This window comes from Staurois parvus, unplaced genomic scaffold (assembly GCF_062004578.1).
Source record: "Staurois parvus isolate SC_StPar_1 unplaced genomic scaffold, SC_StPar_1.0 ptg000172l, whole genome shotgun sequence".
Lineage (NCBI taxonomy): Eukaryota > Metazoa > Chordata > Amphibia > Anura > Ranidae > Staurois > Staurois parvus.
Genome location: NW_028317968.1, coordinates 2,855,555 through 2,869,518, shown reverse-complemented (window position 1 = coordinate 2,869,518; position 13,964 = coordinate 2,855,555). Strand labels below are relative to the sequence as shown.

At 37.7% G+C, this 13,964-nt stretch overlaps 1 protein-coding gene across 1 annotated transcript in view; it reads left to right on the top strand.

Annotated features, from left to right (window-relative positions):
• SRRM3 (serine/arginine repetitive matrix 3) overlaps positions 1–13,964 on the top strand; it is a 571,012-nt gene that overhangs the window by 513,669 nt on the left and 43,379 nt on the right. The window contains exons 10-12 of the mRNA XM_089676583.1: positions 4,535–4,585; positions 7,209–7,313; positions 7,688–7,871. Of these exons, the coding sequence (XP_089532709.1) occupies positions 4,535–4,585; positions 7,209–7,313; positions 7,688–7,871 (340 nt within the window). The remainder of the gene's footprint in view (positions 1–4,534; positions 4,586–7,208; positions 7,314–7,687; positions 7,872–13,964) is intronic.

The following is a 13,964-nucleotide window of genomic DNA, read 5'->3' as shown; positions in this document are numbered from 1 at the left end:
ATGGGCCTGTTTATTTGGTAATAAATTTGTCATCACTTTTGATAACAAAGTATTACATACATTTTTTTTAGTTGGGTAGGTGGGACTGGGATCTCTTTTGGCAAACTTTGTTTGCAAAATGTATTTTTTGTTTTATGGAATCTATAAAAAAAAAAGACATAAGCAATGTTTTCTGACCGGTGTTAGTTTTAAAAGTGGTTAATGTAATAAAAAGCATACATTTTATTCCCTAATTCTTTTCTGTGTCCCTTGCTTTTGGTACTTTGCACATTTTCCTGGTATGCGACACTGAAAAAAGTAACACACAAAATGAATGAATATGAAAAAAAATAAATATTAAAATTGAAATAAAAAAAATAGGGGAGAAAAAAGTTAATTAACCTCCTTAGCGGTTTTCCCGAGTGTAGCTCGGGGTAAAATTTCTATACCAAGAGCGGTAACCCCGAGCTACACTCGGGCTTACCATGCGGCGTTGCTCAGGGGGTCCCTGCAGCACTTACCTTGTCCTTCGCTCCCACAATGTGTCCCCTGCAGCGTCCCCGGCCATCTCCCCTGGCTGATGCCGGCATCCAGCTTCCGTGTTCCGGTCCCTGTGACGTTGGGACGTACGGGCGCCGGAACCGGCGGCAAATTTGAAATTTTTTAAAAATGTCATGTTTGCCGTCATTGCTGTTTCAATGCATTTCACATATATTTTGCCCTACTGCTTTGTCCTGTGCCCTGCCTGCATTTTGATTGTTCTTTCTGCCTGGAAACTTAGAAAAGTCCATGGCGTCCAAAAAGCGACCCTTTACATCAAAAGTGGTTTTAGAACAGCGATAGTAAATCAGAACCACTTGCAGAATTGAGTGATAATGATTCATGGGGAAATTCGTCATCAGACACTGAAAACGATTTTGCGACTTTGCTCAGCGATGTGCGAATTTGCCTCTGTATTTCAAATTTCAGTGTTTTTGGTTTGATTATATTATTGAATTCAATTTATTATTATTATATTATTATTTTTCATGATTATTTATTAAATTATAATTTATGATTTTGTGTTTCAAGTTTTATCATATCCGGAATGTTTACTAGACTCTTGTTCGTACAGATTTCAGTGAGTTATTCCTAAAAATTACAGCCTACAATAAAAAACTACATATTTCCATGCAAAAAAATGGTACCGTTTTAAGCACAAAAAATCGGAAAGAATCATACCGGTTGCTGAAAAGAAAATCGCTCAATTCTCCCATCAATGCAGTCAGTGTTGATGGGGGAATCCCTCCCATGCAGCCATTGTGTTCTCCCAGCAAAGGGTCACAGCTATAGCTGCTGGCAGTAATCACATGCTGAAAATCCATCATGCTGGTTGTACCTAAGTTGATCGATGGATCGGCTTGGATACAATCAGCCTTCCCATAGATTAATTGAATCTCAGCTGGTCCCTGCTGAAATGGCCAAGATTCGAACCATCTATGGCCAGCTTACGGATCAATACAGGGTTAAATAGGAATACATTTTAAGATTTCTTTAAGTGATGTCATATGCAGATCAAAGGTCACACCTTTGATCTACATATGACTGAAATGGTAGGTACAGTAAAAGGATATGTTGTTTAATTTTATTTACTCTGTGACACTTGTAGTTTATCTGCAAGCTTTATTTTAAACAGAAGCAGCTGCATTTTGAGGCATTTCAAACTTGGACCTGGGTACTTGTGTATCATTACTGCTTTATCAGTAATTGGTTTAATTATGGTATTATTAATATTATTATAAATATAATTTCCATTACATTATGGAAAAAGTCACTCCTCTGGATTACAATAACATAATTAACAGCACAGATTTTATGACTTTATATTCTTAGTTAATAAGATGAACAGTTTGTATAGTTCCTCTTGTTTCTTTGTGTGGTCTGTGCATCGTTGAGCTAATAGATAGGTTTTACACTTATAAGTATAGCTGTTCATTTTATGGTGCCAAGGTCATTGCCTGCAGTTTCCAGCACTTACTGAAGAACCATACAGGGAAGGAAAGGCAGCACAAATATAATGGTTAAACAATGGTCTAAAAAGAAATGGGTGGGAGCAATTGACAGAGGAGCTGATAACAAGTATAACAGAAAATTACCTCTAATTGGAAAATAGGGCACCTGCAAAGAAGAACAAAATAGCAGTATTCATTTGAAGATTGGACTAAGAAAGAAAATACGCTCTTAACTGCTTAGCTATTTTGCTGTCAAGTGCTTTCCTCTTCTGTGTTGTACACTGAGATTAGACTTTAGCTGTAACTGACAATAGACTAAAGAAATCAATGGTTTTAGTTTTAATTTAGATAAATTGATGAAAAAAGTCTACACTGATCGTTTGTGAGGACAACATAAATAAATTATAACCATAAAAACATACAGCTGGAAACATAGGGGGTCCCCACCATCTGTACAACCCAGGTTTATTCTGGAACTGCAGTATATTATAGCTTTGTAGTTCTAAAATTGAAATGTAACAAGGCTCTCTTGGGATTATTCAGTAGGAAGTACAATATACATTCCAGGAGTCTAATTGAATAATGGACTCTTTATTACTGTGAAAAATGAGTGAAAGTTGAATTTTATGATATCTTTGGAAAGCTTGTGACTTGTATATTTCAGTATGTCAAATCTCTTTCTTTTTAAGATGTTTAAAAGGCACCAGAACCAACTAGCGGTACTAATCTATAGTTGTTACACTTTAAAGAAAACCTTCAATCCCGCTCTTTACTGGCCCTGCCCCCCCCCCCCATCCAATATTATAGCGTGGCACAGACATTCCAAAGGGCTATTCCAGTCCTTCAGGGCCTGGCAGAGCCTTTCGGCACACCTGCGCATACACACGTGATTTCCCATGCATGTGCAAAAATGAGAGAGTTTCATGGCTTCTCTAATGGTCATGTTTGCACATGTGCGGAAAACCCTATGCGTGCGCAGATGGTGGTGGGAAACCCATGTGTCTTCAGATGTGCTGCAGGGCTCAATGGGGGGAAACACATAATTCTAGTCTAGCTTAAAAATAAGGAAGCAGTGCTTTGCAGCACAAATAAGTGTTACTAGTTTAAAAAAAAATGTTATCTAACTGTAAGATAGGAAGGAGGAATCAAGGCAACATGACTTATACTTTAGGATGAAGGTCAACTTTAACAACAGGGTAGCGTACTGCAGAGGCTTGGGGTCCCAATGGCATGCTATAGTATGCCTGAGAGTTGAAGTTCTAGTACTATGTGAAATCTAATATGATTTAGATTCCTTTCTGTTGATTTGTTTAATTTTACATTAAAGCCCAAATAAAAAACTGAAAAATCAGCACAAAAGGCATAGCTTACAGTCAGTAGAATGTGTCCCTTGTGCTGATGCCTCTTCTTTTAGCTGAAATCCTCCTCCATCCATGCCTTCCCCATCCATGCTCACATGATGTGCGGTGGGAGTTAGCAGAGCTAACAGGCTGTCTTAGGCTTCCATCAAGAACAGCCTGACTGTGCCATCACCCTGCCCATTTCTGTCCTTTATAGAAGCTGTGCTACAGCTTCTATGAATTAACTTATGAATTATCCTCCCCTTCCATTCATAGAAGCTGAAGTATGTCTTCTATGAGTGGCAGAGTTGGGTAGAAAGGGCAAGCATAGTCAGGCTTTCTTGATTACAGCTTGTGATAGCCTGCATCCCCACTTTCCTCCCAGTTCTAATATTCATTGAAGCCATACTACAGCGTCAATCAATGAACCTATGAATTATCCGCCCCTTCCATTCATAGAAGTTGAAGTATGGCTTCTAAGAATGGCGGAGATGGGCAAAAAAGCAAACATAGTTGGGTTCTGTTGATTACAGCATATGACAGCCTTTTAGTTCTATTAACATCTGCTTCAGCTGAAGATTATTATGGCAACCGGGTTTGTCGGGGCATGGACGGTGGATGCTTTCAGCTAACAGAAGAAACATCAGCACAAGGGACACTCCATACGAACTTTAAGTTATGTCTCTGTGCTCAATTTTCTTTCTTTTTTTTTTCTCTTTCTTTTACTTTGGCTGAACTTAGGCTTTAATGTTGTTTAGGATCAGCTCCTTTCTGTGATAGCAGCTCTGTCCATAGTGGCTCCCAGAGACAGCACTGAACCTAATGAAAGATTTATATGTTCATCTAGCAGAATCTGCTGATGTGTTATTTTATAGTTTTTGGCATGTACACTTCAGGGCTGATTTAGTAAAAAAAAAATCCTTTTCAGCTTTGTCTATGTCCAGTCAAATACCCAAAGACAATTCAATTATATAGGGTAACTTAAACAACAGAACTTTCTCTAGAACCCAACTCTGCGTTCTAGACAAACACAGGCTACCGTGAAGATTGTTCTATTAGTAATTAGCCTTTCTTGGCATGTGCATTTGTGCATCGGAACTCCTGTGAAGGGTTGGTAGGAAGGAAGAAGATACGTTATACACATTATACATACATTTGTATAACCAATTCAAACGTTTTATGATTCAGACTAACATAATTGCTTTTTTTTTCATTTCTGGACAGATCAAGAAGCCCCAAGAGCAAAAAGAAAGATAAAACTAAAGACAGGAAGAGGTATGTACAGTTGTGTCTGGTATTTTGGCGCAAAATATTTTTCATCGTAAAAATTATAATTTGAGCAGATGCTAAATCATGGTAACTATATTTTAACAATATTTTAACTGTATTTTAACATTATTGAGCCTTAATGCTCCTACAGAGAAGACAACTAATTTAAAGTAAACCCTAATTGGATCACATTGAGTTTTTACCTTTTTTTTTATTCTTTTTTGCATCTGAACACTACTGATCTCCTACAGCTTCTTTAAGCCACTTCTTGTCTACATACACTCTCTCCAGCCTCTAATACACATCATTGCCAAGGACTTACTTCCTAACAGTGACAACGGTGGACCATGCCTGTGCAATATGTGTTTTCCCAGCCGCTTGTAGTCTTTTGTAGTCATGTAGGCTTGTAGTCTTGTAGGAGAGGGTAACAACGCAGGAGAATAATAGAAGGACAATAGCCAATGAGGAGGAAGAGACCCAAGACTGTCCAGTACATCTCTGGATCAGAAGGGGCTCAGGTAAGGGTTGGGGGGGGGGGCTGTGGGGTGCTGCTGCACACAGAAGGTTTTTTACCTTCATGCATAGGATACACGAAGGTAAAAACCTTGAGCCTTTAGAACAACTTTAAGCAAGAAAAAGAAGAAAAGAGAAGAATTTGAGGGTTATGAGCTGCCATACTCAAAGCCCTGATTTTATTCCCATCAAAATTTTGTAGAGGGATTTTGTAACAGACAGTTCATGTATGGGGAACCCATAAACATTTTGCAACTAATGAAATTATACTTGGAGAAGTGGTGAAATATTTCCACTAAATCGATGTCAGAGACTAGTGTGCAGATATACAAAATCTAAACTAAAGAGGGTGATAGCAGTTTTTGAAAGGTAAATATACTAATAGTGCCGCGCTCCTGTGTATATTATCTCTGATGATTAGTGTTGTAATTTTCAAATCAATAAATAAATAAATAAGCATAAACAATTTAAATAAATGATCAGCTGTAAATCTGGTGCAAAAATAAAAAATAAAAATAAACCATCTATTGCCTATAACATCATATAAAAATAAAATATATTGTGCTAGTGATAATTGGTGAATTCTAATAGTGAGCAAAAATCAATATATATAAATGTGCTCATAAACAGTCATCTTTCAATATAAATTGCAATGGTGCAATGCCGCTCCCACAATCCAAATGCAGTGTGGTCTTAATATGCGCTCACCTTAAGTTTTGCCTTATAAAAAAGGCAAAACTAGCTTTTTGTCCTTATAGGACTGATGAGATGATCCTCCTGTGTGGGATTTTCCAAATAGCAAATGGATGGTTGTAATTAAATCTTAATCCACCTGGGGGCTCTGCAGTGAATATGACTGATGCTTGTCAGGAATGGATGGCTGGATGGATATCTCCCTTTTTTCCCCTCCAGGGGTCTCCTTCCTCCTGTATTGATCTCTAGTAACAGGTTGGTATTGCAACCAAAGTTCAAACGTCTTCACCTGTCTCAAAGAGGATAGCACAAACACTTGTTGCTCCCTTGCATTCTGAGTTTAAAGTTTAAAGTAAGGGAGCATACAAGTGTATGCTTATTTATTTATTAATTGATTTGAAAATTACAACACCCATCATCAGAGATAATATACACAGGAGCGCGACACTATTAGTATATTTACCATTCAATCACAGAACACTGTTTAATGAGTTGGTGTGAGTGCCAGCGAACCACAGGTGTATTATATATTTTGTTTGTCACTTTATTAAGATAAGCAATTGGAATATTTTAGGTAAACACCATAGTAGCTCACAAGTATATATATAAGTTTTATTGTTGTGATAGCAGTTTTTGATGTCAGTGGTGTTCTTATTTTTTCCACACTGCAAAATCAGTAGAAAAGCCAAATATTTATTGTGTTTTTTTTTCAGGTACAACACTTTACCTTTAGGCACCTTGTAATGTGTAATGTTTGCCTGTTCAGATATTTCAAGTTACACAATTGTAATGAGCTGTACTTAATTTTTCACATGACTGTATCTTGTTAGACACTAGGAAACAAATGTAAAAATAACTTGTAATAACATGTAATAAAATTACATGGCATTTCTGCCGTGCCTTTAACAGTCTGGTCAGAATCACAGTTTGATATTGAGAGACATTATTATCTTCACCACTCTCTGGAGAAACAAATCTGCCAGAGCAAGTGCGCTGCTGGCTTGGGCATGCACAGAGCAAACCCAACATCTCTATGTGATGAAATCTGCTACCATAGTGTAATTATTGTGGCTCCAGTAATGAATGCAGAGTGTCCACATCTAAAAAGCAATATTAATGAAGCAAAAGGTTTTAAAGTTGTTTTATTGTTGTCAGTGAGTTATTTTCCCTGGTTCATTCTGTCCAGACTACACAGTGGTATTTGGGTGGAAGAAATCTACCTACTGAAGACCAGTCTATCTATTAGGGATCCTGACAGTTATAAGAAGTCAATGGTTCATTTAAGTTGCCATTATCCGCCAAAGACTAAAATAACAATTTAGATAGCCATGTGTTAAAGAAATGGGTTTGTTAATAAGTAGCTTTCAAACTTGTTAAAATATTTTGTAACATTCTTTTCACTGCACTAATACTGTTTTGGCAGATCTCACAGTGGCTCGGTGGTGCGAAGAACACACAGACACAGCAGCTGCAGTTCCCACAGTCCATCGCCTTCCTCTGATTACAGCACCTCCAAATCACCATGCAGGTAGTGTCTTCACTTTACAATTTGCCAATGTTGCAGCTAGAAGACTGAACAAAGTAAAAGCACAGAAAAATTATTTTAGTACCTTCACTTCTCATGCCAGTGTGCCCCAACTTTCCTGATTTTAGAGTTTCTTTTGGCCCCTTAATGTGATAGACAACCACAATGTCAACAGGGAGTCTGAGGATGAAAAAGGGGCAGGACCAAGCTCTACATTTTCAAGCTAGGAAATGCCTTAAAATACCTTTACTGTCATATTTAGATACCCAGCATATTTGCTGTAACAGGAATGTGGAGGTAGGACTATAAAATACCTGACTTTACTAGACTGTGCATACCTTGGAAAGGTAATTGATTGTCTTTCTTATCATATGTAGACAAAGTCCCAAGCGTAGACAAGATGACCATAAAGCTTCTAGCCACAGATCCAGCCGTAGCCTGTCTTCTTCTTGTACCGGTCACAGTCGATCTGCCACACCACATCAGAATGGGCACAAAAGTGGCAGTCATAATGGTCACCACAGTCAAGGGCATGGCTCCATTATAGAGAAACATTTGGATGTAAGTATACATTTGTGAATGACAATTTGTGTCAAGTAACCTTTTACCACTTTCACCCTGTACTCTTTCCTGTACTATCTTATCTGGTGATCTATATTCCTCCATTGAGGTTTAATCATTTCACATATAGCTAGGAATGATACTTTAAAAAAGACTACAAAATTTACTATGATATTATGTGCAAATAATAAAATGTAAAAACCAAAACAGAAGAATAAGCTACATGGGCTGGCCAAGGGTGGTGTTTGGCTGATGGCCGATCCCCCATGCCCCCTTGCGTGCTCTCTACCCACATCATTAAGCTGAGATGCTTTACACAGAATATTCTTGGAAAAGTGACCTGTTTATGGATTAAAGGATATTTGTGGAACTGTGTTTTGAATGCATTTAATGCAGTTAGGTGTGAACTATGTATATCTAATTTGCTGTCTCCCTATAGCAAAGTGTTTTGTTTTTTAATCATAAGTTAAAAAGCCAACCAATTGTGCCAATTATGTAGAAGAGGTTGGGATATTTAAGGGGTGTCACAAACATACTTTATTATGCCCCTGTTACAGCTGTCATACAAAGATGATTTGATCAGACACTTGTATTGGATCAGTATTTTCTTTCAGTGGTATGTCATTCAGTCTGTATGGTTTAAGAGAAAACTGAAAATATAATTGATATGCAAGAAGCTCTTGTAACCTGTCTTGGAAAGTAAATCTTCTGTGAGGTCATAGTTTAAGATCTAGTTTCATGATATGTTTTTATTCATACTAGGGTAAAATGACTGACAGTTGAATAATATGAATTCAAATGTGAAATTCACTCCAAGTAATAAAGCATTAATGATTAAAAGAGGATATTTCTAGAGCTTACAAAATAATGTAAAGTACATTCAGAAAACGCAGGAATGTTATTTTATGAATTTCAGGAAATAATAATTTAATTCTGTGCTAGAAGACATTTAGCAGTACTGCACCTCTGAATATACATCAGTAACCCCGTTTCAATAAATTGCATTTAATTTTTCTCCATTAGTTTCCTATACATTATTATAGTCTTTTGTTAGTTATTATGTCTTAAGATACTGTTGCACAAGGCAGTTGTTTAGATAGGCAGTCAAATTAATCTAAAACAGTAGTTTTCCCAGTATATGACATCTATTCCAAATGATAATTCAGTATTACATTACTGATTTGATTTGATTAGATTGGAAATGTAATGACTGTTATATTTAAATTATACCTCTTAACTTCTCAGGGCTCTCTAGGAATTGAGAAATCTAGGACGTTATAAAATACCCTCCTGGCAAAGTCCAGACATTCAGACCACCTGTCGCAGTGATACACCAATAGTCATTTGAAGGATGGGTGGACTAGCTCTCATCTCAAGGTTTCAGAGTTGATTAGTGCACCCTGAAATGCAGGACTCCCATGACAGTTGGGAATATGTGTAAAGATATGGGTGCCTGAAATCTATTCAAAGTCATTTAGCATTTTGTTTACTACTAGTTTAGTAGTAATGCGTTGCTATATTTTAGCAATTGACAGATGTTCTTCATTCTCCGGGGGGTTATATGGGATGATAAGCACTCCTGACATTTTAGGTTAAACATCACAGACAGGGCACTAACATGGTGTCAGCTGGAATCTAAATGGTGTAAGATATTGTAACTAAAATGCCATTATTGACACACAATGGAAAAAAAAATAATACCTTTATTGATTTTAAGCCACATAACAGTTTTCATATGACTTTTAATCTCTAAATATTATTTAATCAGAAAACATTAGTGTTAAACTAACCACAAACATAAGCAGTGCAATCTAAGCATTGCCCCCTTTTAGGGAAAGCCATATGTCAAACTGACCAGTAGATCCAGAACCAGAGTGTTCTCTGGAGGGAACCTCTGCTTATGCATTTTATCATCATATACTCTGTTAGATTTGCCTAGGATTGTGAGAGATTATTTTTAGTTGTGTATATGGGATATTCTGATTGCTATTCTTTGCAGTGTTATAGGACAAATGTTCTTCTCTACAAACATATACATTTACTTGTTAATAAGACATACATAGACTAATTTAATACTGCACTCCAAAGGACAATGGTGGTTTACAAAGTCCAGTAACTTGACTAATTATTTTTGCTATTTGTAGGATCAGTGAAAGATTTATGCTGATTTGCTGTTATTTATTGCACTTTAGTCTTTGTTTTGGGTATGAAGCAAATATAGCAGAAATAGAAAACAGTGGTTTTGTAACCAACATAATGCATTTAATAAAACTTAATACATATTTATACCAGACAGCATTTCAACTACATTCATTTGTTCAAGGGTAAAGTATTTTATTTCTTTCTTCAGGCATAAATGACAAAGTTCAATCAAAGCACTTTTTTATGAAAGCTTTTGCTCCTTTTCTGTAGCTCTTTTTTTCTGTACTCTTTACATTTTTCAGAATTATGTTCCATTGAATCAACAGAATGCTCTTTGGTGGATATTGTAAAAATTCTCCTCAAAATAGGTATTCACATTCACAGTATATTAATCTTTTTAGAATTGTTTCCTAATCGGAATTTCTGCTATTTAGCAGTTTGAATTATTCAGAAAATTGTATAGTTTATTTGTAAAACACCAGTGTTTAATTAGGAAGCCCTAAACCTTAATAACATATTTATATAAAGTAAGAACCTTACTGTAAAAAGAAAACACTTCTCGCAGCAGTTAGTTTGTATGAATTAGTATTTATTACTTAGACAGTGTTGCAAAATCAGAACATTTAAAATGTTGACTATACATGGTTATATACTTCAGGCATCTTTATGTTCATCAATTCTGAAATTCTCGGTGCTTGTGATCAAGATTTCAGGATAGTCAAGGAAATTTCATTGGTATAGATCATACTACAAGCTTACCTGGTTATACAATATGCCAAGCCAATGCAACATGGCAACCTTCAAAGCAAAACTGTCACATATGAAAAAAAGGCTGCACTTGTGAAAGAAACACAGTGTATCTACGTATGTTAGGTCAAAATTCTTCCTTACTGGACCCCAAGAGCCTCCCAAATTCAGCTTTCAGGTTTACAGCTTGGCAGAGTATAGACATATCCCCGTTGCAATGCTAGTGCTTCATTGGTAGCCTTACTGTGGAAGGATGCAGGCATGTTTAGACTTCAGCATTGTAGAAAGTAAAACATGATAGCAATTTTGGGACTTTCAGGGCACATTGAGGAGGAATTTCAGCCTGAATAAGATATGTGCATGCCTGTGGCTTAAACCTTCATTTTTAAAACCATTAGATACTGTATTCCCTTTTCTTGCACTTGTTCCATGTCAACTATTTATTTTTCAATACTCCCCATGCTTTCCCTTATTTCAACCCATTCATCTTGACATATACAGCTTCTCTAGCTTCTCTTTTAACTTTATTTGTGATGGTGATAACATTTACCCATGCTGATCCACTGGATTGCGCACCCGTGTACCCACTGACTACTAGTAGTTGATGTGCCAATGCACAGTGTGTCAGTGCATTCAGCTTGTTATTGCACAATGGGTAAAAAGGGTATAACTATTACCTCAACAGTGCCCACACACCCTGTGAAAGACAGCTACACAAGCCCGCACAACCCTCAGCCTCAAAGTGACAGTGCTTCTCTTGCACCAGAGCAGAACCGAATTTTACACCGATCTCTACATCCAATTCTAGTTCTTTCTCAGGTATGCAACAAGCAGCCTATCTGACTAAGGCAGACTTTTCTGTAACTATGTCACATTTCATTGGACAACTAATGGCTTTAATACAGCGATCAATACCCCCCCCCCATGCTCCTATACAGCACAACAGAAAGTTAAAAAATCTACTTCCTTAAGAACCCTTACCTCCTTAAACCACAGACCACTTCAAAACCTAAGTTCAGCCCTTCTTTCAATATGCTTGTCAGTGTAAATATGCTCACATGGTTGCACTTGAATCTGCTAAATCTAAACAGACATTTCTCATTTATGAACGGATAGTATGGGTAATTTATGATAATTGGTTCCATCAAGAAAATATTTTCACCCCTTTATAAATCATTGCTGAGTTCTATCCAGTGGAAAAACATTCCACTAAAAAGTGGTCTGTTCTGATAGTAGATCCTTCTGCCTCAGACAAACATCTCACTGTACCAATTGAAGAGTTTTCTGCATTCAAAGATTCTGTGGATAGGAAGTTTGAGGCGCTCTTAAGGACTCTGTTTACACTTGCAGGCCCAGGTCTGTTTGTCAAACCGCAGGAAAGTGAATAAAGGGCAATGAACAACCAGCACAATCCTGTATTACAGGACTGTACATTTACTGAGCAATTACAGCAGTTACCTTCTGCTCTGCTCTTTTTTTGTGGATGCCTTAAAAAATGAATGGCACGAATTTCCAGAATGGCTGTAAACTCTATTTGCATGCACATAATCTCTTGGCTGAAAGCCTATTCAGCTGAAGCTGCCTGTAAAAGATGTCTAACATGTATGCCTTTTGAAGGTGGTCATCCCTTTGGTGAGGCATGAGGCATTTGAAAAATTCATCAAAGATGTCACAGGAGAAAGGTGTTTCTAGCATAACAGAAAGTTCAAAAATCTACTTCCTTAAGAACCCTTACCTCATTAAACCACAGACCACTTCAAAACCTAAGTTCAGCCCTTCTTTTTAGCATAAGACTTGGGACATGAAGCCCATCAAGTATTCCCCAAAATCTTTTCCCAATGAAGGGGTGCAATCACACCTAAGTGAGCACAGTTTTCTTCTCTATGGGTCACAGACATCCCAGACTTGTGGGTTCAATAGGTGATTTCAAAGGAGTACAAAACAGAGTCCAAAACTTTACCCCCTTACAACTTTCTTCTCTCAAATCAACCAAAATCTTCCTAAGAACAATCAGATTTGCCCTGAACCATCTTTTGTCACAGGGAGTAGTTGTACCAGTATCCCTACAGGACAATTTCAAAGAATCTTATTCAAACCTGTTCATGATGCCAAAGCCAAACAGGAGTATTAGTCCTATCCTGGTCCTAAAATTATGAAAGCAATTACCTTCAAATTCCACAATTTTGGAATCCGCAAGGTCAGTCATTGTCTTTCTGAGATAGGGGAATACTCAGCAGTTGGAGACATTCAAGATAACTGTCTGCATATTTCTGCACATTTATTCCCCTATTGCAGTGAGAGACAATTACTTCCTGTCTTTTGCACTCCCATTTGGAATATCCTTTGCCTCTCCTAGCCTCTGACACCCCCCCCTCCCCCCCCCTCAGGTCCCCTCACCTCTTTTGTCACTTTTATTAATTCAGGACATCCAGGTCACAGGGTATCTAGACGACCTTCTTTTTGAAGGAATAGTCTCACATCCAGCTATCTGGAAATGTCCAGAGCATAACTCAACATTGCCTACGTTGGGTGATCAACATCCAAAGGTCTGTTCTCCACCCTTTTCTTCAAACAAAATACTTGGACATATCCCAAGGAAAAGTCTTCCTAGCAGAGAAGCAGCACTCACACTTGGGACTTGAGATCAAAGAGACATTCCTCTGTGTGATTCTCGATGAGAGTTCTGGTACTCATGGTAGCCTCCTTCGAGTTTGTTCTATTTGCCCAATTTCATTCCATACCTCTCCAACACATCATCTTGTTGGCATGAAACAAGAAGGCTCCTTCTCTCAACCTATCCATGCTCCTGTTCAGCCAAGCAAGGAATTCTCTAGCTTGGTGGATCTCCAGTCTATCCTTAACAAGAGAGAAGTCTTTCCTTCCATATCACTGGAAAGTGATAACAACAGATGCCAGCCTGTCAGGCTGGGGAGCTGTGTTCCAGACCCTTACAGTTTTACAGTTCAGGGAACATGGTAATTGATGGAAGACAAGTCCTTAATCAACATCCTAGAGCTGAGAGCAATAAGGATGGTTCAGTAACACTGGACCTATTCTGAAAGGACATCAGGGCACAATCAGAAAATAAACCAGCTGTGGCCTACATCAGGCACCAAGGGGGAACTGCAGCCGTTTATCCAGCCTTGAAGGAAGCAAGCCAGATCATCTTTTTGACAGCGATATCTGTCCACATCCTAGCACTGG